Source organism: Schistocerca gregaria, chromosome 7 (assembly GCF_023897955.1).
Source record: "Schistocerca gregaria isolate iqSchGreg1 chromosome 7, iqSchGreg1.2, whole genome shotgun sequence".
In the NCBI taxonomy this organism is placed as follows: domain Eukaryota; kingdom Metazoa; phylum Arthropoda; class Insecta; order Orthoptera; family Acrididae; genus Schistocerca; species Schistocerca gregaria.
The window spans coordinates 330,457,862-330,482,522 of NC_064926.1; the positions used below are offsets into that span (position 1 = coordinate 330,457,862).

Sequence of the window (24,661 nt, forward strand, 5' to 3'; positions counted from 1 at the left end):
CAGAGGTGGACCCGCCACATTAGCCGAGGGCGCTAATGCGCTACTTCCTGGACTCGGGTAGGCGCGCCTTCGAAACCGTCCGGCGGATTAACGACGAGAGCTGGTGTACCGGCCAGCCTGGATGTGGTTTTTAGGCGGTTTTCCACATCCCGCTAGGTAAATACCAGCCTGGCCCCCACGTCCCGCCTCAGTTACAAGGCTCGTAGACATTTGAAAATGTTCACACTATTTCATGGCTCGGTCTAGATGCAGACAGCTGAGGTACACTGGCGACACGAAGGGCATATGGCCACTCTCTGACACTAACATAGCCACTTCCATAGTAACAACGCCAACCCCACGTGGCAGTGGGACAAAGGACCAAAGCAAATGATGATGTCGGCTAAAGGTGGACCAATGCCTTATTGAAATGAGACCTGCTCCATTCGCCTAACTCTTTCTCTTTAATAAATAACCCAATATTTCTGCAATTGTTTCTTTATCTGTACATGTGCATCACATTTATGATTTCCATCTGATTGGGATAATTCCTTTGTTGTAGGTGTCTCTATTTTTTCCTTGCAGGGTGTACGCTGGGTGTCTCTGGTGGGTTGTCAGCCGCTTTTCCTTTGGTGTTTCCACAGATATTTGCAATTTTGTTTTTGCAATGTGTAGCTGGAGTCAGCCCAAACAAATACCGCTTAACACGTCTTTCATGCGAAGCCCAGTATCGACGGACAGCGTCGTTTTGTATCTCGTTACAAACAAAATTAATTTTAAAGTGTAATTTTATGTGCCCTCTCGATACAGGCGTCCCGAATAAGTCTTGTGCGGTATTCGTTTTAGAATAATACATTTTTTTGGCCAAAGTCGGAATGTATTTATTTTCCCTACTGGCTAACGGTTTCGGTACACAGTACTATCCTCAGGACATCTCCTGGCACACAGTCCTCATATCCGTTTCCCAAGTAGGTGTGTCAGATATTTAATATATGGCATGATACATGCCGTGATTAAACTTACATTTCACGCTGTACCTTCGTCTTATCTATACCATTTTTAATAAATAACAAGAAGCGTGAGACATTTATCGCCTTCTGACTGGATTTGATGTGATGACGCCTTCCTTACCACAGGCTGGATCCCGTTGTCCAGCAACTCATTGATGAGGTTGTTGTAGTAGTCGATGCCTGGTTGGTTGATGACGTCGATGTCTCCAGTGGGCAGAATGCGAGACCAGGAGATGGAAAAGCGATACACGTCTGCCTGTGGAAGAAAAAGAATCTGAACTAAGGAAAAATTAGGTATACAAACATCACATCCCAGTCATAACACAAAAAATTACAGATTTCAAACCGATTAATACCACATTTACTTAAACATAGAAATTCAACTTCAGTACAAATAAAATCAACTTCATTATTAGTGGAGTATGTTGTTGTGCATTCCTGTACAGAAGAGGTAGCTTAAAATGTAGTTCCTATAGTAGAGTTCATATGTGTTAAATATAATTAAAAATAAAAAATGAAAAACTGTGTAAGAACAAAACATTTGTTGCGTAAACTATTTGGAATTAATCACAATGTTCTTAGAAAAAAATAATTTTGTTCACTTCCATTACGCCTAGCTAGTGCTAGTGTAGGAAGAACCTTTTCATCCACAATCTAGCAGAAGACATGGATTAAATACATCCTAATCCTTTTTCATAATATTTTTTAGGTCTTGATTGTCGCCTAACTTTCTTCTACGATTGTAATTTCAGTCTTTAAGCTAAAGAGCGAAATTTTTCCTCTTGACAATGGCCCCAGAGACTGATATGACAAGGGATTTGTTAATAAAGTGACTTTTATAGTTAAAGGTCACCGTGAAGTCCATCAAAAAGATTCATATGTAATTATGTATTACTTGTGTGTCCTCGACTAGAAGTTTTTTTTGTTTTTTTTTGTTTTGTTTCAGCCTTCTGACTGGTTTGATGTAGCCTGCCACGCATTCCTCTCCTGTGCCAACCTCTTTATCTCAGAGTAGAACTTGCAACCTACGGTCCTCAATTATTTGCTGGATATATTACAATCTCTGCGTTCCTCTACAGTTTTTGCCCTATACAGCTCCCTCTGGTACCATGAAAGTCACTCCCTGATGTCTCATCAGATGGCCTATCATACTGTACCTTCTGCTTGTTCGTGTTTTCCACGTATTCCTTTCCTCACCGATTCTGCACGTTCTCCTCATTCCTTACCTTATCAGTCCACCCAATTTTCAACATTCATCTGTAGCATCGCATCTCAGGTGCTTCGATTCTCCTCTGTTCCGGTTTTTGCCACAGTCCATGTTTCACTACCATACAATGCTGTGTTCCAGAAGTACATTCCCAGGAATTTCTTCCTCAAATTTAGTGCTACGTTTGACACTAGTAGACTCCTCTCGGTCAAGATTGTCCTTTTAGCCAGTGCTAGTCAGCTTTTTATGTCCTCCTTGCCCCGTCCGTCATTTGTTATTTTACTGCCTAGGTAGCAGAATTCCTTAACTCCATCTGCTTCGTGGCCATCAATCCTGAGGTTAAGATTCTCGGTGTTCTCATTTCCGCTATTCCTCATTACTTCCGTCTTTCTTCGATTTACTGCCAGGCCATATTCTGTGTTCATTAGATTGTTCATTCCGTTCAGCAAATCACGCAATTCTTCTTCAGTTTCACTGAAAGTACCAATGTCATCAGCGAATCGGGTCCTTGATATCCTTTCACCTTGAACTTTAGTTGCTCTCCTGAACATTTCTTTTATTTCCATCAATGCTTCCTCGATGTACAGATTGAAAAGTAGGGGAGAAAGACTTCATCCCTGTCTTACACCCTTTTTAATCCGAATGCTTCGTTCTTGGTCATCTGCTCTTGTTATTCCCTCTTGGCTCTTGTACATATTGTACACTCCTGGAAATTGAAATAAGAACACCGTGAATTCATTGTCCCAGGAAGGGGAAACTTTATTGACACATTCCTGGGGTCAGATACATCACATGATCACACTGACAGAACCACAGGCACATAGACACAGGCAACTGAGCATGCACAATGTCGGCACTAGTACAGTGTATATCCACCTTTCGCAGCAATGCAGGCTGCTATTCTCCCATGGAGACGACCGTAGAGATGCTGGATGTAGTCCTGTGGAACGGCTTGCCATGCCATTTCCACCTGGCGCCTCAGTTGGACCAGCGTTCGTGCTGGACGTGCAGACCGCGTGAGACGACGCTTCATCCAGTCCCAAACATGTTCAATGGGGGATAGATCCGGAGATCTTGCTGGCCAGGGTAGTTGACTTACACCTTCTAGAGCACGTTAGGTGGCACGGGATACATGCGGACGTGCATTGTCCTGTTGGAACAGCAAGTTCCCTTGCCGGTCTAGGAATGGTAGAACGATGGGTTCGATGACGGTTTGGATGTACTGTGCACTATTCAGTGTCCCCTCGACGATCACCAGAGGTGTACGGCCAGTGTAGGAGATCGCTCCCCACACCATGATTCCGGGTGTTGGCCCTGTGTGCCTCGGTCGTATGCAGTCCTGATTGTGGCGCTCACCTGCACGGCGCCAAACACGCATACGACCATCATTGGCACCAAGGCAGAAGCGACTCTCATCGCTGAAGACGACACGTCTCCATTCGTCCCTCCATTCACGCCTGTCGCGACACCACTGGAGGCGGGCTGCACGATGTTGGGGCGTGAGCGGAGGACGGCCCAACGGTGCGCGGGACCGTAGCCCAGCTTCATGGTGACGGTTGCGAATGGTCCTCGCCGATACCCCAGGAGCAACAGTGTCCCTAATTTGCTGGGAAGTGGCGGTGCGGTCCCCTACGGCACTGCGTAGGACCCTACGGTCTTGGCGTGCAACCGTGCGTCGCTGCGGTCCGGTCCCAGGTCGACAGGCACGTGCACCTTCCGCCGACCACTGGCGACAACATCGATGTACTGTGGAGACCTCACACCCCACGTGTTGAGCAATTCGGCGGTACGTCCATCCGGCCTCCCGCATGCCCACTATACGCCCTCGCTCAAAGTCCGTCAACTGCACATACGGTTCACGTCCACGCTGTCGCGGCATGCTACCAGTGTTAAAGACTGCGATGGAGCTCCTTATGCCACGGCAAACTGGCTGACACTGACGGCGGCGGTGCACAAATGCTGCGCAGCTAGCGCCATTCGACGGCCAACACCGCGGTTCCTGGTGTGTCCGCTGTGCCGTGAGTGTGATCATTGCTTGTACAGCCCTCTCGCAGTGTCCGGAGCAAGTATGGTGGGTCTGACACACCGGTGTCAATGTGTTCTTTTTTCCATTTCCAGGAGTGTATATTACCCGTCTCTCCCTATAGCTTCTCCCTATTTTTCTCAGAATTTCGAACATCTTGGACCATTTTACATTGTCGAACGCTTTGCCCAGTCAACAAATCCTATGAACGTGTCTTGATTTTTCTTTAGTCTTGCTTCCGTTATCAACTGCAACGTCAGAATTGCCTCACAAGAACGTGAACAGTCGTTTTGTTGCCACTTCCCCAACGACTTCCGAAATTCTGATGGAATGTTATCTATCACTTCTACCTTATTTGACTTTAAGTCCTCCAAAGCTCTTTTAAATTCTAATTCCAATACCGGATCCCCTATCTCATCTAAATCGTCTCCTGTTTCTTCTTCTATCACATCAGACAAATCCCCCTCATAGAGGCCTTTAATTTACTCTTTCCACCTAGACACTGCCTCATCTGCATTTAACAGTGGAATTTCCGTTGCATCCTTAATGTTACCAACATTTATTTTTCGATTTCTTCACATTTTTCATGCAAAAATTTCGTCTTAGCGTCCCTGCACTTCCTGTTTATTTCATTCCTCAGCGACTTGTATTTCTGCACTCCTGAATTTCCATGGACATTTTTTGAACTTCCTTCTTTCATCGATCAGTTGCAGTATTTCATCTGTTGCCCTAGGTTTCTTTGCAGTTACCTTCTTTGTACCTATGTTTTTCTTTCCGACTTCTGTGATTATCCTTTTTAGACGTGTCCATTCCTCTTCAACTGCCCTGCCTACTGACCTATTCCTCATTGCTGTATCTATAGGCTTAGAGAACTTCAAGCGTGTCTCCTCATCCCTTAGTACTTTTCTATCTCACTTCTTTGCTTATTGATTCTTCCCGAATAATCTCTTCAACTTCAGCCTACTCTCCATCGCTACTTAATTGTGATCTGAGTCGATATCTGCTTCTAGGTACGCCTTACAATCCAGTATATGATTTCGGAATCTCTGTCTGACCATGATGTAATCTAATGTATCGGTATCACCCAGTCTTTTCCATGTATACCTCTTCATCTTGTGATTCTTGAGACAGAGTATTCGCTCTTATTAGCTGAAATTTATTACAGAGTATTCACTATTACTAGCTGACATTTATTACATAATTCAATTCGTCTTTCTCCTCTCTCATTACTAATCCCATTATCCTGTAACCTTTTCTTCTGCTCCTTCTCCTACAACTGCATCCCAGTTCCCCATGACCATTAGATTTTCATCTCCCTTTATGAACTGTATTACACTTTCAAGATCCTCATATATTTTCTTTATCTCAGCTTGAGACGTCGGCATGTATACCTGAACTATCGTTGTCGGTGTTGGTTTGCTATTGATTCTGACAAGAACAACCCTGTCACTGAACTGCTTACTATAATACATTCTTTGCATTACCTTTCAATTCATAACGAATCCTACTCCCGTTATACCATTATCTGCTGCTGCTGATATTACCCTATACTTATCTAACCAGAAATCCCGGTCTTCTTTCCATTTCACTTCACTGACCCCTACTGTATCTAGGTTGAGCCTTTGCATTTTCCCTTTTCAGGTTTTCTGGCTTCCTTACCTCGTTCAAACTTTTGACTTTCCGCGTCCCGACTCGTAGAACTTTGTCCTTTCGTTGGTTATTCTATCTTTTTCTCATGGTCACCTCCCCCTTGGCAGTCCCCCCCCTGGAGATCTGAATGGGGGACTACTCCGGAACCTTTGCTAATGGAGAAATGATCATGACACTTTTTCAGTTACAGGCCACATGTAATGCGGATGCTCGTTAAGCGTCTTTAATGCAGTGATTCCCATTGTCTTTTGCATCCTTATACTGTTGTTCATTGCTGATTCTTCTTCCTTTAGGGGGCAGTTTTTCAAACCAAGGACAAGAGAGTGCCCTGAAACTCTGACTGCTCCTCCGCCCCCTTTGACAAGGCCGTTATCATAAAGAGGGTGCTTTGGCCATTAACGCTGATAAGTAATCAAAATTTAAGCGGTGGAGGGTTTCGAACCTGTGACAAAGGACGTTTGGATTACGCGTCAAAGACGCTGCCCCTAGACCACGGTTCTCCAACTACTACAGCAGAAACAAATCAGCTGATATACTAATGCCACATCGCCAGATTATTGTAATGACAATGGGTGTGATCTGTCGTATCCTTTCGTCCAGAAAAATCAAATCCTCTTGTCGCTGATTCTTACTTCACATCAAAACAAAGCACATAACGTTATTTTAATTCACTCACATTAATGGCTTTCAGCATTTGTACATCCTCCTTGTATTTGTGGTAAGAGTCGCAAGTCACATCTCCATTGTCCCCATTGTTTCCATATTCCGGATGTTCGTGCAGCATGTGGTCCCAGATACTCTCGCCCTTCCCTGTAAATGACACAAACCACGTCTGAGATTGTATTACCATACAATTTTTGGAGTGCAAAGTGCACGGATAGAAAGACTGAAAAAAATGGTAAGTTACTTCAAGTTAGTCGAGACAAGAGGAGTCTTAAAATATTAGCAGTGTGAAATAAGGAATTTTGAATACAATGATACCACAATCTGGTCCATGTGAAGTTCGCTATGTGCAAATGGCTCTGCGCACTATGGAACTTAACACCTGAGATCATCAGTCCCCTAGAACTTAGAACTACTTAAACCTAACTAACCTAAGGACATCACACACATCCGTGCCCGACGCAGGATTCGAACCTGCGACCGTAGTCGTCGCGCGGTTCCAGACTGAAGCGCCTAGAACCATTCGGCCACATTGGCCGGCTACCCTATGTGCAAGCAATAAAAACAAAAATATTTTATTACTTAGTAACAAATCTTTTTTGCTGCCCGAGGAGAGGCCGTTATCCATTAGTGTCGTTTATTGATGTCATAGAGGAGAAAATAAAGACTGTGCGATGCCAAAATGACGGAGATCATACTTTAGTAGAACTTGCCGAGAAGAACTACGTATACCTCCATAGCACGTTTTTCAACAAGAAAAAAGAAAAGAAATCTGGTAAGGAACAAAGGTGCAAAAATGAAGTTGACTAAGGTTTACCAAACAATAAAGAAACTGTACAGATTGTGACGATGCCAAAACATTTTCGAATTGCAAGTGACTATAATCTCGCAAGATGCAGGGCAAAATTCGATAACAAGCTAGAAACGAAATAACTGAATGTGGAGTACGAGAATTTATTTAATCCATATTAAATTAAGTGGCAGATTAAACGTCTTTGAAACCGTAGGCTATACAAATATAAACGAAGAGGTCAATTATTTAAGAAAGGTTTTTAACGGAAACATCAGATCTTCCAGGTACAACAAAGAAAATGAGAAGCAGCTACTGAAGAAGTAGGTGACAGCATCAAGTAAATAATAATACAAATTTGACAGACTGTGGTGCCTTATTTAAACTGCGTGAGGCTTGGTTAGCAACACAGGATCATAGACTTTTCCATGCGTTGTGCAGATTCACTGTTGCCGTAGATACCTACATCTAAAACCAACATGTCACTGACAACGAACTGCACGAAAGTGTTCTACACCATTCGACTTTTTCAATGACTAAACAGTGTTGGCGTATCTGTAATCTTGTGGTGTTCTGTATACAACGTGTGTGTGCGTGTAAACAAACAGATACCCTAAAATGACCTACATATTTTACGTAAGTATAAGCTGGCATTATGGTATAAACTATATGCCAATAAATTCAGTTCAAAAGCAAGTATGGAGAAACCGAAACAGAACTTACATCAGCAGTGGACACCGGAACATACAGTCTTCTTCTTCCTTCATGAGGTAGACTTACTGCACGTTCTATCTTTACTGAAGCCACCTGTTCCTCGGTTGTTCTACATATTTCTTTCCTATCGGTTCAAAACTAATTACTTGTTTAGCTAATCTGTCTTCCCCCATTCTGTTGGTATATTGCTTTCATTTTATGCATCCTTGCTCTATATTTACACAAAATATTCTCTAAGCCTAAAAAGAAACGACGCACCACGGAGAAATTATCCGAATGATATGAAAATCTGTACTTATGATGTTCATGTACTGACAAACACATGATTAAATTTTCAGAAAAATTGGATGATTTATTCAAGAGAAAGAGCTTCACAAATTGAGCAAGTCTATAGAGCGTTGTTCCACCTCTCACCCTTAAGCAAACGGTTATTCTCCTTGGCATTGATTAAGAGAGTTGCTCGATGTCCTCCTGAGGGATATCGTGCCAAATGCTGTGTGATATCGCGTTGGATCGCCAAAATCCTGAGCTAGTTTGAGGGCCCTGCCCACATGTTCCACACTTCCTCTACTGAGAGAGATCCGGTGACCTTACTGACCATGGTAGCGTTTGGCAAACATGAAGAGAAGCAGTAGAAACCCTTTCCGTGTGCAGACGGGCATTATTTTGTTGAAATGTAAGCCCAAGGTGGCTTGCCGTGAACGGCAACAGAACGGAGCGTAGAACATCGTCGACGTGCCGCAGTACTGTAATAATGTCTCAGATGACAACCAAATGGGTCCTGCTATTAAAAGAAACGGCACCCCAGACTAGCACTCTCGGTTGACAGGCTTTATGGCAGGTGACAGCCAGGCTGGAATCCCACAACTGTTCGGAGTGTCTCCTGACACGCCTCGGTGGTTGTCTGGGCTCGGTTCGAAGCGGGACTCATCACTGAAGACAGTTCTTCTCCAGTCAATGAGATTCCATGCCGAGGACGTGTACGGTGACGCTCCAAACAACGGTGGGATACCGGCCTGACTGTAACCCTCCATACAGCCGTTAACCAGGAGTGATGGTCTGGGGTGCCGTTTCTTTTCATATTAGGACCTCTTCCGATGTCATCCTCCGCATCCTCACAGCACATCAGTACGTCGACGGTTTTGTTATCTCTCATACCAAGCCATCCTGGGCTAACATTTCAGCAAGAAAATGACCGCTGCTGCTTGTCTTCGTGTAAACCCTCCTTTGGCAAGCAAGGTCACCGGATCTCTCCCCGATTGAGAACGTATGGAACATTATAGGCAGGGTCCTCTAACTAGCTCGGGATTTTTACCATGTAACGGGCCAGTTGGATAGAGTTTGGCTTGATATCCTTCAGGAAAATATTCAACAACTCTGTCAATCAATGCCAAACCAAATAACTGCCTGCGTAAGGCCCAGAGGTGGACCAACACGTTACTGATTTACTCAATTTGTGAAGCCCTTTCTCTTGACTAAATCATCCATTTTTTTCTGAACAAATGGTTCAAATGGCTCTGAGCACTATGGGACTTAACATCTGAGGTCATCAGTTCCATAGACAAGAACTACTTAAACCTAACTAACCTAAGGACATCACACACATCCATGCCCGAGCCAGGATTCGAACCTCCGACCGTAGCAGCAGCGCGGTTCCGGACTGAAGCGCCTAGAACCGCTCGGCCACAGCGGTCGGCCTGTTTACTGAAATTGTTATCATTTGTTTGTCTCCACATGTAAATCACGTCTATCGATTTCCGTTGTATTCGGACAATTTCCTCGTGGCGTGTCGTTTTCTTTTCTCTTAGAGTGTATATTAACTTTTTCTCTTATAATATTGTTCTTATTTGATCCCTCAGGGTACATCCTTTAGCTTTCCTCAAAAACTTCATTTCAACTCACTTAACCTTCTTTTGTCTTTCTTGTCCAAGACTCGCTTCCAGGTATACATTACTTTGTAAAATTTTAACCCTTCCTTGACCTGCTCGTTGAACAAGCTATGAAAGTCATCAAGGACAAATTTGGAAAGGGAATTCAAGTTGAGGAGAAATAAAGGTTTGAAGGTTGCCGATAACTTGTAATTCTCTCAGACGCGAAAAAGTATTTGGACGAGTAGTTGAATGGAATCGATAGCATCTTGAAAAGCGGTTACAAGATGGACATCAACAAAATTAAAATAAGGATGAGGGAATGTAGACGAATTAAAACAGGTGATGTGGAGGGAATTGAATTATAAAATGAGGCACTACAAGTGTAGATGACGTTTGCTATTTCGACAGCGGAGAAGAGGATGTATAAAATGGAACCGGGAAAAGCGTATATGAAAAACAGAAATCTGTTGACACTGTGTACAAATGTAAATGATAGGAAGTCTTTTCTTAAACCATTTGTCTGGTGTGTAGCCTCGTACGGAAATTAAATATCCACAGTAAACAGTTCAAACAAAATGAGAATAGAAGCTTTGCAAATGTGTTAGTATAGAAAATTGTTGAGGATTAGATGCACAGGACGATTCATTAATGAAGACGTACTGAACCTAATTGGGAAAAAAGACAGTTATGTCACAATACGATTAAATAAAGAGATCGGTCAACTGGACACCTCCTGAAGCATCAAGGAATCGTCAATTTGGGGAAAGAAATGATGTGTGTGTATGAGGGAGAGCATTAAAATTGTGGAGGAAGGTCTAGGCTCAAACGCAAGGAGCATATTCAAATGGATGAAATGGTTGTAGGTGGCACTAGTTATGCCGAGATGCAAAAGTTTGCACATGATGGAATAGCGTGGAGTGCTGTAGCAAAAAATTCTTCCGACTGAAGATCGTAACAACAAGAATAACATCGAATCTGCTGTCTTTCGAAGTGAAAATACTACAATGGGCCATTTTCAGGCTGTGCTGGAAGTTATCATAAGGAGAAATTAGTATGAATTACTACTTTTCCTGACATTCATAAATTTTGGAAAATTTAATTTTCACAAAAATTTTACCAACAGCTCTTGGTTTAGCCTGTGGTAGGTTTTTCACGGTGCAATGAAAAGATTCAAGTCGAGATTTACTATAAGGGACAGGGAAACAAAAAAATTAATCAGTGATAAGATCGGTATGAACGATGTAATTATAACTAATGAATATCGATTACACATGAACAGGACAGGTAGCCAGGCGAATAGATGGTAAGGAAATTTTATTGTTCGGTTTTAAGAGATGAGACAAGACGAGAAAGACGACCTAATCGAAGCAAGCTAGTAGCAGGCTAGGGACGTCCAGTCTAGAAAAACTGCCCAGGAGCGGGTAGCCATAGGTCGGAAATGCACGGTTGTGAACCTACAACCACAAACGACTGCCAGTGAGCGGAGAGACGAGCTCGCTGAGGTCAATAACCGAGAGGGAGTAGTCGCAAGATCTATTGAAGCCGCAACGGTAGTACGCTGCATAGCAGATATTTTCAAGAGTATTTGCCTATATATATATATATATATATATATATATATATATATATATATATATATATATATATAGGCAAATATTTGCAAGATCAACTTTGTATTGATATTTGAGGAATAAATTTTGGCCATTACGCCTACACCTACATCTACATGACTATTCTGCAATTCACACCTAAGGACATGGCAGAGGGTTTATAAAACTTGTTTCACATTATATCTCGACCGTTCCATTCTCGAATAGCGCGCTCGAGAAACAAACGCCTAAATCTTCCCCGCGAACTCTTATTTCTCCTGTTTATCACGACGATCGTTTCTCCTAAATAGGTGGTATTCAACATATTTTCACATTCGGGGGAGAAAGTTGGTGACTGAATTTACCAAAAATAACTCGCCGCAATGGAAAACGCTTTTGTTTTAATGATTGTCGCCCAAACTCCCATATCGTATCCATAACACTATCCCCCGTATTTTGCGATTACACTAAATAGGGCTGTCCTTCTTTAAACTTTTTCATTGTCCTGTCTGGTAAGGATCGCACACCGCGCAGCACTACTCCGGAGGAGGACGCACAAGCTTAGTATAGGCAGTCTCTTTAGTAGATCTGTTGCATCTTGCAAGTGTTCTGCCAACAAAACGCAGTCTTTGGTTCGCCTTCTCCACAACATTTTCTGTGTGATGGCTCCAGTTTAAATTATTCGTAATTTTAATCCATAGGTATTTAGTTGAACCGACAATCTTTAAATTTATTTGATTTATCGTTCATCCGAAATTTAACGGATTTTTTTTTAGTACTCACATGTAGGTCTTCTCACTTTTTATTGTTCATGTTCAACTGCCACTTTTTATTCCATGCATATATCGTATGTAAATCATTTTGTAATTTGTACTGATCTACTGACGAGTTGCCTGGATGGTAACCAACATTATCATCTGCAAGCAATCTACGAGGGGTGTTCATGTTGTCTAAATGATAGAGGACCTATGACACTTCGTAGAGGAACCCAGATTTCACAAGCGATTCATTCCATGAATTCCCGCCGGTAACCACGAACTGTGGCCTTTCTTGAAGAAAATCACGCACCTAGTCGCACAACTGAAATGATTAGACGCACTCAGACATTGGAAGACACTTGAGGGAATATTTTCAGAAGCCTTTAGGAAACCTACAAATGTGGAATCAACTTGATATCCCGTGCCGATAGCACTCGTTATTTCATGTGAATATAGAGGCAGTAGTGTTTCAAAAGAAAGTCCATGGTGGAAATGTATCAACAAATAGTTTTCTTTGAAGTATTTCATAATATTCGAACACAGCATGTGTTCCAAAATCCTTAATAAATTAAAGTAAAAAGTATGGTTTGAGAAAATACATGTGTTATTTTTTCATCTGAGTCTTAGCGTAGAGTTACTCAGCTACTTGTTAGGATTAAAGGTCATTCGTGCACTCCGTACAGCATCAAAAATTCGTTCTTTCTGACGTTAGATTTCGTTATTAACATTACGTTTTACAGTACCACAAGTCGAGCACGTTACTACGGTGATATATTCAGAGTGCAGCTTGTTATTTTAACAAATCAGTAACAATGCGGGTTTTATACCGGAGTCGATTTAATGGTCGAGTTTAACGCACTAAATATCACAGTAAAACCGTGTCTAACGTAACCAGCCTCTGATACGTGCTTATTGTTTGCTTGACTTTGACTGTTCAGCTTAGAACTGGGGACAATTTTTTTGCTCTTCAAGGTCCAGTCGGTCGCGAAATTAAAACCGCAGTGAAAATTCGATGAAGCTTCGCACAGATATGTGTTGAACAGTATCTCTAGAATGTCCGTCGATCGCGTCACGTAGCAATTTTCAGTTTTCAGCGCAAAGTGGGTGCGTACAGATGCCTGAAACAACAGAACCTCCCACCAAGTCTGAAGTGTGTGCTGTCATTAGATTTCTTCGTGCTGACTTCTTGCAGCCCACATGACGTAACTGCCACGCGGTGACAGCATAGCGAGGAAATCGTCCCGGAATTTTGTAGCAGGACTTACAGACGTTCCTGACGTAGGCGGCCAGGGAAGGAAGGGAGCGTCAGCTGACGATCTTGTTCAGCGAGTGGGTCAGAAGATACGAGAAAATCTTCTACGAAGGGAAATTCGCACCAAGCGAAGACGAATGTTAGAACAGCCATTGTGCTTCATGACAATGCCGAACGCACGCTGCAGCTGCTGCAAAAGCAGTCCAACAGTTGAATTCGGTGGGAAGAGTTTTATCGACCACCATACAGCCCGTACTTGGCTCCACTTGATTTTCATCCCTCTAATTACATGAACCGCAGGCTATGGGGACAGCATATTGGCACAAACGACGAGCTGCAAACCAGCGTAGAGCATTGGCGGGAAGCACAGGTGGCTGCCCACTATGACGAGGGAAATTGGAAAGTTGATGCTACATTGGTTTTAGACAGTATCGCTCGTGCGAAACTCCGCTTCCCCTTTTTTCACATGATATACTGCTAACTACAGCGAAGGGCAACATGCAGATGCCATATTTCTAGATCTACAGAAGGTGTTTGACACGGTGCCCCATTGCAGGTTGATAACGAAGGTACGAATAAGTTCACAGATATGTGAGTGGCTCGAAGACTTCATAAGTTATAGAACCCAGTATGTTGTCCTCGACGGCGAGTGTTCATGAGAGACAAGGGTGTCGTCATAAGTGCCCCAGGGAAGTGTGATAGGACTGCTACTGTTCTCTACATACATGAATGATTTGGCGGTTGTCTGTTGGTCATGCTGAGGTGCACGCTGAGGTATCGAAGTAGCGTGATCGTAGGAAGATACAATACGACTTAGACAAAACTTCTGGTTGATGCGATGAATAGCAGCTAGCTCTTTATTGGAAAAATGTAAGTTAATGCGGATGAGTAGGAAGAACAAACCTGCAATATTCGGATATAGTATTACTAGTGTCCTGCTTGACACAGTTAAGTTGTTTAAATATCTGTGCGTAACGTTTCAAAGAGATATGACGTGGAACGAGCACGTGAGAACTGTGGTAGGAAAGGCGAATGGTCGACTTCGATTTATTGGGAGAAATGTAGAAAAAGAGTGGTTCACCTGCAAAGGAGACCGCATATAGGTCGCTCATGTGACCTTTTGTAGAGTACTGCTCGAGTGTTTGGCATCGGTACCATGTCGGATTGAAGGAACACATCGAAGAAATTCAGAGGCGGTCTGCTAAGTTTGTTACCGACAGGTTCCAACAACACGTAAGTGATACAGATATGTTTCGGGAACTCAAAAGGGAATCCTTGGAGGGATCGTGACGTACTTTTCGAGAAACACTGTTGAGAAAATTTACAGAAGAGGCATTTGAAGCTGGCTGCCGAACGATTCTACTACCGCGAACATATATTGTACGTAAGGACCGAGAAGATAAGACACGAGAAATTAGGGCTCATACGGAGGCATAGACACAGTCGTTTTTCCCTCACTCTGTCTGCGAGTGGAACAGGAAAGAATATGGCTAGCGGTGGTACAGGGTATCTTCTGCCGCGCACCGTACTGTGGCTTGCGGGGCATCTATATAGGGCAGATGTCGAGTAAGTCGAAGTGGTTAATATGAACAGAAGTAGCTGGAAGGTGTAGCTAAATTTTGCAAATAAAACATTTTTGAGTTTCACTGCCATTTGCATTTCGCAGCCGATGGAACCTTGAAATAAAAAAAAACCTCTTATATTCCTTGCATAAATATAAACAACAACTACGCTCTCGCTGATTGGCTACCTTCTTTTGTCAGTAGCTCAGTAGTGGTAATGTTTCTGGGGATGCTTTATGACAAGTAATGTGTAGTTTTCTCTGGTGTAAGCAGGATCTACAAGACACAGCACAGTAAATTACCACAGTACGCATGTGTGGACACATGCAAATCTCGGAGCAATCAGGAAGGTGAGACATAAGGATCGCTTCGGGGCAGAAATCTACGACTCGCTCATACCCCATGCATTTTATCAGACTGATTAATAGGATTTCTGCGAGATGAATTATCAGCCTTAGGAGAGTACGTTGCCTTTGCAGAAAGACAACGACGGTTTTCTATGAACGACGCGGCATCGCCACATGTTCTGCGCATAGTTCAAATGGGACTTAACAGCTATGGTCATCAGTCGCCTAGAACTTGTAACTACTTAAACCTAACTAACCTAAGGACATCACACAACACCCAGTCATCACGAGGCAGAGAAAATCCCTGACACCGCCGGGAATCGAACCCGGGAACCCGGGCGCGGGAAGCGAGAACGCTACCGCACGACCACGAGCTGCGGACTCTGAACATAGTGCCATAGTGCGACAACAGGTCACCACAACGTTTCACGGCGGTTAGTTGGTCGAGGAGATCCAGTGGCGTGGCCTGCCCGTTCACAAGACCTGAATACTTTGGATTTCTGGCTATGAGGGCATTTAGAGGCATTTGTGTATGCCCAACCCATCTACAATGTCCAGATGCTACAGCAGCGTGTGATCAACGCATGTGACGCAATCCGGATGAAGCTAGCTGTATCCGAAAGAGTGCACGATTCACTGCTGAAAGATGCGTCAGGGTGTGTGGTAAACAAATGCAGTACTGCCTATAGTGTCTTCTTCTACGTTACAGACAGATTGCAATGAGAGGACAGGGGGCCCCATATCCCAGCCATATAATTAGAGTAACATTTCTTCTAGTTGTGAAGTATATTGGATTGGTTTTCTATTCTTTGACCGAGCGATGTGGCGCAGTGGTTAGCACAATGGACTCGTACTCGGGAGAACAGTGGTTCAAACCCGCGTCCGGTCGTCCTGATTTAGGTTTTCCGTGATTTCCTTAAATCGCTTCAGGCAAATGCTGGGATGGTTCCTTTGAAAGGGCACGACCGACTTCCTTCCTCCTCCTCCCCTAATCCGATGGGACTGATGACCTCGCTGTTTGGTCCCCTACCCCAAATCAACCAAGCAACCAACCAATCCTATTCTTTAACATCGTGTGTGTCTGTACTGTAACCCTGAACAATGCAAGTGGTATGCTTACGTAAACTCCATCTGATAAAAGTGCCGCCAAATCTCTGAAATTAAATAACTGTGCTGAAATTCACTTTCACCAAAAACTATTAGAAGACATTAGACTTTTGAGTCGTTGGCCTAGTCTTGGCCTTTTCTTCATATTTTTCTATTGACTTAGAACCGCATCACGTGCAAATAATTAAATCTTGCATTCCAGCTTTAATGATAACATGAAACATGAATGGTTTTAGGATTCGAAGGGTGCTGTAGTTAGTTTGATCTTGATTACAACCTTCTGTGTGTTTTCAGTACTTTTTTTATCTAACATTTCTGCATGTGCGAGTGGTTTCTGGAGCTACGTGTGGGATCTTCTGAACTCGCGTTTCTCGTGGGTCTGATACAGGTGGACCTTCATAACATCCTTCCGGCAGGCGACGTCTGCGCCAGACACCAAGAGTACGGTGCTCAGAGGACCGTGGCTAGCCGCTTATAGGGGAAACAAAAGTGGATCTGTGGTCCCAGTTCCCGCGAAATGCGGTCCACACAATAGTGTACCTGAGCAGAGGGGCAGGGCGACGGCGGGCCATTCCCATTAGCCAGAGTAAGAGCGGAGCGGGTGACGGCTGACCTGAAGAGCAAACATTCTGCTCGAAGGCAGCGGAACACAGCTCGCTAGTCGAAATGATATCGTCTCGAGAATACTCTGTAGAGTACAGACACAGAGCCTTCCGTGCGAACGTACACCTTTAAAATTTCCCATTTCTGTTTGCAAAAATCTTACGACCAGGGCGAACGACCGCCATAGCATGGGAATCGAGCCAGCTGGCCGGTTGCTGACTGGATGGTTCACAGTTACTATTCTGGTGGGAGGCAAAAGTTCATTATAATTTGCTGTAACTGGAAGAGCATTTCGGGGCTGCCGTAGGACTGACTGCAAGGGAGAGACGTGAGCACTGCTCTAAGTTTAGATGGGAAGTCAGATACGTGAGGTCTGGACACTCTTATTCTGGGAGGGTAATCCACAGCTCACAAGACTTTATACAAAAATGACGCCATTTTGACGCCATACGCACTTACAGATTTTCGTTAACAGTCGATGGTGGCTATTTGGGCAACATTATTTCGGATTCCGTAATTTTGTATCGTAACTTGAGTGTTATGCAAGTATGCCGTTCTCGGGCAATGGTACATTGAAGAGTTTATAAAAAAACGTCATTCTTGATAGAGTTTGTTATATTAAACGTTAAATAATGACGTATTGGCGGTTAAAGCCTTTATTAGTTGTTTAAGTTACAGAACCGGAAACAAAATTTCACTGGTTGATCGTAGCGTAATGGTCATAAGTGTTGAGTGTCGGAGGGTAGTGTAGCTTCGCAGCACATTCGTATCCTGTCATATCTAAACAATTTTTTCTTACCCTCACGTTTCTAAAATGTTCTGGGACTACCTTATTCAGTTAATAGAAGTACGTTCTGTAATATTTGATGTTATGTAAATATAATAGTCTCTCTTTCAGAATGAATTGTTATTGTCAATAATTTATAAATTAAACATGAAACACACAAATACGACTACCACTCAGAATGAAAAGCTCAGAGAAGCATGACACGTTTGTAAAAGAATTGAGAGGCAGGATACTTAGAAAATGTAAAAGACCTACTAAGCAGACTGCCTACACTACACTTGTCCGTTCACTTTTAGAATACTGCTGCGAGGTGTGGGATCCTTACCATATAGGACTGACGGAGTACATAAAAAAAAGTTCAAAGATAGGCAGCATGTTTTGTATTATCGCGAAATATGGGAGAGAGTATCACAGAAACAGGATTTGGACTGGACATCATTAAAAGAAAGGTGTTTTTCGTTGCGACGGAATCTTCGCACGAAATTCCAATCACCAACTTTCTCCTCCGAATGCGAAAATATTTTGTTGACACCGACCTACATAGGGAGAAACGATCACCACTATAAAATAAGGGAAATCAGAGCTCGTACGGAAAGATATAGGTGTTCATTCTTTCCGCGCTATACGAGATTGGAATAATAGATAATTGTGAAGATGGTTCGATGAACCCTATCCGGGCACTTAAATGAGATTTGCGGAGTATTTATGTAGATGTAAATGTAGTCTCAGCCGTCTATAAAGTACAAAAGAAAACTGAAGAGCTAATTCTTTTGGAAGACTTCTTTGCCAAACAAAAATGTCTTCAATTAAAGCACATCGTCAGCTACCTATAAGAAGTTACCGAGAGATCCTCAACGCGTTGTTTTGAAACAGCATTTATTCGTTGGACCTAAGAAAATAAATTACCGGTTTAATTCGTCTGCGGAATGGCTACCGATGCTTTCTAATTACAAACCATTTCGTGAAACTGGTTTTGAAAGTTTCTAGAAGTAAACTTATTGTTGAATACCGTTGAATAATGCGTTATTAGATTCAGTGCTGCCTGGCTTCAGCTTTTTCTTCTGTTTTGTAAATCAGAAATTCGTCTTACTCACCGTGTAGACGAAGGGAAATCAGAAAACGTACTTTTTCAGTAAGTTTCATAGTTAATTCTTGCCAAAAAATATTTAATTTCTCCCTTATCCACAATCTAGTGTACATGAATTCATTACTTTATGTAGCTATAAACGACGTATCTTTGAGGTAGCAGTAAAGAAAAAGCATATTCTCCTGTTCCCTCTCCTTGAGGTGAACGTTATTGTTTTGAACGTCATGTTCGACCCGTGTGTTGTGAATCGAACGATGATGAAAGTCGACAGACAGCTCTTTCCGTCTTTGATACAACGGGTGACGTTAAAATGACGCCACTTTTACACGAAGTGTTATGAACTGTAGGATGCCCATTCCGGGACGGCAAGTAACTTGGCCATTTGAGTTTTGCGTCTTAACAGTTTTTCCTTCGGAACGGCATCTGCTACGACGGGACGCTGAGTCTACAAGCAACGCCGCTGTAGGGGCAGTCCTGCTCACGACTAAAAAATTCTCAGGGCCGCATCGTCGGTCGCCACCTATGCAATCCGACGCTGGTAAGACGGCAGTGCAACGCAAGAGACTGGCACCGAAGCGTGGAAGAGTTTGGAGACGGGCTTTTTATTAGAACGCTTAAATTCACGGGGACTCCTAGTATCTGTGCAGTGCGAAAGTTCAGAGCGCAGCACGAGCATTCTTATTCTCTTTCTCTTCTTGTAAGGTTCAAATGGCTCTGAGCACTTAGGGGCTTAACTTCTGAGGTCATCAGTCCCCTAGAACTTACAACTACTTAAACCCAACCAACCTAAGGACATCACACACATCCATGCCCGAGGCAGGATTCGAACCTGTGACCGTAGCAGCAGCGCGGCTCCGGACTGGAGCACCTAGAACCGCACGACCACCGCGGCCGGCTCTTGTAATGGTACCTTATCGAATCACTCACGTTATTAATAAAGGGCGGAGATACCCGCGAAGATATTGATGCTAAATGTAGGTGACTTTCTTTTCCCTAATAATCTAATTATGGGTTTTGCCCTCTGTTTTGTTTTTGTACTCAAAAAATTATCAATTTATGAAGTTTAATGTAGCACCATATTTTTAGTGACAGACATTCGGATACTAATTGTCCAGCGACTTCCTCTGGTGGTGACACTGTGCTATTCTGTATTAATTCACTTTTGTGTCACTCAAATAATTAATTTACTGAATAAATTGTATCTTGGCAGATGTATTAATTTCGTTTGGTAACTGGGAGGGGAACATTTTTACATTGACTGCAACGGGTTCTTTCATCAAAAACTAGCTATTACGGCCACGATCAAATCTTGCAAGAGAGAAGGCGTTCTCTTTATGCGCACAGTTAGTTCACAAAGATGATTTGTTAGTTTCATGGGGGCTCCTTGCAACTCTTGATCTGGCTTGCTAGGGAAAAGAACAAGTTATCTTATCAGCCCAGGAACAAATCGTAGAGCCGATGGTCAGTTCACAAAACACCAGCTTCTTGCAAACTCTGTACTAAATAAGCTATCGTGTGAAATACTGTACTGTACAGTGGTACAATGCGCAGTGGTACAACATAGCTGTTGAGCTTTTTTTTTTTTTTATGAAGTGCATTTCTGGCAGATGGGCTATTCTTTAAAGTATTGCCATGATTAAATTGTAAAATGTAAATTGAAAATCATTAACTACATTTCATAATTATTCTTCGTTTCATTAGGTTCATTAATTCTGATTTTGGGGCATTTATATAGCTGCAGAATGTAACCACGAAAATGTCTTCAATATAGCGTATGTGTGTGTGAGGTTGGCACATTACGTACTCATATTGCTTAGTATTTTTCTTGTATTTTTCGGGTAGACTTACATGACTGTTCTCGTATAAGATTTCAAAACACTTATGGCAGAAGTGACCACTTCACCCTCCTCTTCCCTCGTCTTCAGCATCTCGCGAATAGCAGGGCTCTGGTTGTCACTGTACTGTACAGTAGGCCACTTCGCGCTTGATCCTTAAGTGGCTCCAGTTGTTCTAAATGGCTCTAAGCACTATGGGACTTTACATCTGAGGTCATCAGTCCCCTAGGTTTAGAACTACTTAAATCTAACTAACCTAAGGATATCACACACATCCATGCCCGATGCAGGATTCGAACCTGCGAACGTAGCAGCCGCGCGGTTCCGGACTGAAGCGCCTAGAAACGCTCGACCACAGCGGCCGGCTGGCTCTAGTAGGCCTGAGCGAGTGACAAGCAACAGATGCAGGCGCAAGTTTAAAAGCTGTACTTTCAGAAAACCGCCTCTTATAGCAGCCTCCACATGTTGCTAAGGCTGCTTCGACTATGCTACAGTAGTTTCTTGCTGGGAAGGCCTTATAGATTCTCCATACTGACCCGATTTCTCAACACGCTATTTCATATTTTTGGAGCCCTAAAGAAAGACGTTTGTGTCCGTCGATTTGCTTCGGACGAAAAGGGACACACCCGGATACAACAGTGGTACCTTAGGCAACCACAAACATTATTCCATGAAGGTATTGACCGTCTGTCTCAAACTGATAAAAATATTAACAGTTATGGCAATTACTTTCGAAATAATAAACAGTTTAGCTAGTCTGTTATCTGTCTCGTTCTCGTCCGACTGCCCCATATACTCAGATTTTCTCCTTTGCCAGGTACCTAGATCAAGTCTAGAGACATGCAACAGAGCATCAAGAATACAATGTAAGTGGGCTGTTTAGGGGTTTATGTCCGCAATGCCACGTAGTGCTCTGTATGAAAATCGCTGACTGCGCCGTGTGCAGTCTGTGGCTGGTTGGACTCATTGTTGGAATATTCGCTTGTGTAGTGTTGGGCAGTTGGATGTGAACAGCGCGTAGCGTTGGGCAGTTGGAGATGAGCCGCCAGCATTGGTGTGGATGTGGGGAGAGAGATTCCAGAGTTTTGAGAGGTTACTATGAGCGGGCGATCTGGACGTGTGTCCGCCAGAAAAAGGAAATTTGTAGTGATGGATATATGATGACTTTTGAACATTATTAAGGTAAATACATTGTTTGTTCTCTATCAAAATCTTTCATTTGCTAACTATGCCTATCAGTGGTTAGTGCCTTTAGTAGTTAATATCTTTTATTTAGCTGGCAGTATTGGCGCTCGCTGTATTGTAGTAGTTCGAGTAACGAAGATTTTGTGAGGTAAGTGATTCATGAAAGGTATAGGTTATTGTTAGTCAGGAATTATTGAAAGTCAGATTGCGTTGCGCTAAAAAAATATTGTGTGTCAGTTTAGTGATGATCAGAATGAGTAAAGAGAAATGTCTGAGTACGTTCAGTTTTGCTCAGCTGTTATAAAAGCAAATAACGTAGAAGTTTACCAGCACAGTCATTCTTAACTTTCAAAGGGGACGTTACATAAATAGTGTTGAAAACGCATTTTAAAAAAAGATGCCACGTAAAAAGTTTTCCATTTCCACTCTATACATGAATAAGAAAGTTCACTTACCTTCACAGTCAGCTGCTGAATGTTTGTTTCCCTCACTAGTCCTAACTCACATAAGGTTATAGCGAGGAACAATGGAGGATCTATAATGAAGGATTTACGAAGGGCTATTCTGAAAATAAGGTCCAGTGGGGTGCGAAATGTAAACCACAGTGAAAATCCGATGAAACTTTGCTCAGACGTGTTGGGCAGTGTCTCTAGTATGCCCGTCGATTGCGTCACGTCGCTCTTTTCAGTACTGAGCAAACAGTGAGCATGTAAAGATGCTTAGGACAACAGCGCCTCCCGCCAAGTATGAGGGTCTGGTGTGAGATTTCGCCTGATGTCATACTACCCACATAACATAAATGTCATAAGTTTCCTTCTGCATGACAATTCTCGGCAATGAAGGCGCTCCTGCAGCGTTTTCGATGGGAAGTTTTTGATCACCCACAATGGAGCTCGTAATTGACTCTTCCTGAGTTTCATCTCTGCTCACGTGACCCCCTAGCCATGAAGGCAACATTCTGGCACAGACAACGAGCTGTACACCAGCGTAGAGAATTGGTAGGAAGGACGGGCTACTTCCTTCTACGACGAGGGTATTGGAAAGTTGATACAACGCTACCACAAATGTTTAAATCGGAGCGGCAACTCTGTACAGAAGTAGCTGCAAGGTGTAGCCAATTGTTGCAAATAAAACATTATTGATTTTCACGGTGGTTTACATTTTGCGACCGATCGGACCCTACTTTCCGAATAAGCCTCGTATGTAATCAGCGGTTTCCAATATGTTCCTAGGAAGGTATTCATTTTTGTGGTAGTAAAGGGACAAAGTCAGTAACGTAAGTGGTTGCTATAATCGTGTTCTTATAATAGCCTACACTTAATGAGTAAGGATGAAATATCAGGAATGTACCGTCAGTGTCTGCAAATGTGTTCCTACACTCGCCAATAATCGCAAATAAAATTAAAATTCAAGCAAATAAGGTTAGTTGCAGTGCGTATGGGTTTCACGTTCGTTCTCACTTACCAATGATCACAATGCAAAAGAGTGTTTAAGGATCTATTCAGTCAATTGCCGAGATTGTACTTCTCACGTTAGTCTTCATTCTCCTCTATGTTATGTGTGGACATGTTCCGTTAATATTAACTCACCATCCTCGTTCCATGCCCCTTCTATCTGATAGGCAGCTGTTGCACAACCGAAAAGAAATCCATCCGGAAACGTGTTAGCTGGAGTCTGTGCAGAACCCACAGCTAAGACGGCTGCGAAGAGCACATGCACCAACATTGTCACGGAAGCAATTGTGAACTCAGGTGGGAGCGATGGCCGTCCCACTGAATTCGTGCTTCAGGAAGATAACGTGGTGTTTATTTCTCGTAATCTGCCAGCACTCCAATTAATGAAAGATTTTGATTAGATTTACGTAATGAACATTTTCGCGATGTTGCATATACTAGCTAGGATAATGAAAGGAGAAGAAGATTACACTGTCTATAACGATTTTCCATTAGCATTACTATCTTCCATAGAATAGGTTTCGGAGACGAGGATCTTGAGAAACACGCCGCGGTCTGTGTACTCATGAGATATCAGCGACCAGGTGAACGTCTTTGTCCATGACTTTGGCACTTTTCGATTGACGCTATCTCTTAATCGATAACGTATGTGCTTGTGGAATGTCCGATACGCCAATAGATCGATTATTTATTGTCTAGCAGAATCCAGCGTGATGTTACGGTCGGATACCATCATAGGAAGCAGAAGTAATACCGGGTATGCTGTAGCGAACTGTACAACAGTAGATTTTTTTCCCTTTATACACGGTGTCTCACAGTTCATGTTAAACTGGGAACCGCAGCCACTCCGGTCGCCTCACATATCCCAACAGGTCGGGAGAGAGACCCGCACACGAGGTTGGCTCAGGTGATGCACAGGCTAGAAGTCGTGCTAATCCATGAACGACCCTTTGCATGTTTATGCAGACAGGTAAGATGTTGTAGGAAGCACTAGCGTTCTGCTGATACAAACATCAGATGTGGTGTCCTACTCTGGTTAGAGTGCTACGTATTGGTGACGGGTGTAATATATCACAAAAACATCGCTAATAAAGACCTAATAATACCACAAAGCTTAAAAAGAATCCCACAATCACGTATACCTTAGATAGACTCTATAAAACATGCATGTGCTAACAATTCCAAGCA

At 43.0% G+C, this 24,661-nt stretch overlaps 1 protein-coding gene across 2 annotated transcripts in view; it reads right to left on the reverse strand.

Annotated features, from left to right (window-relative positions):
* The window catches only part of LOC126281551 (myrosinase 1-like), a 70,707-nt gene extending 46,920 nt beyond the window's left edge, over window positions 1-23,787 (reverse strand). The window contains exons 1-3 of one of the 2 annotated variants that reach the window (XM_049980615.1): window positions 23,609-23,787; window positions 6,546-6,679; window positions 1,111-1,245 (exon numbers count right to left, since the gene is read on the reverse strand). In XM_049980615.1, the coding sequence (XP_049836572.1) occupies window positions 1,111-1,245; window positions 6,546-6,679; window positions 23,609-23,744 (405 nt within the window). In that variant the 5' untranslated portion in view covers window positions 23,745-23,787. The remainder of the gene's footprint in view (window positions 1-1,110; window positions 1,246-6,545; window positions 6,680-23,608) is intronic. The other variant, XM_049980616.1, reaches the window with a different exon arrangement.
* Window positions 23,788-24,661: the final 874 nt, after the last annotated feature.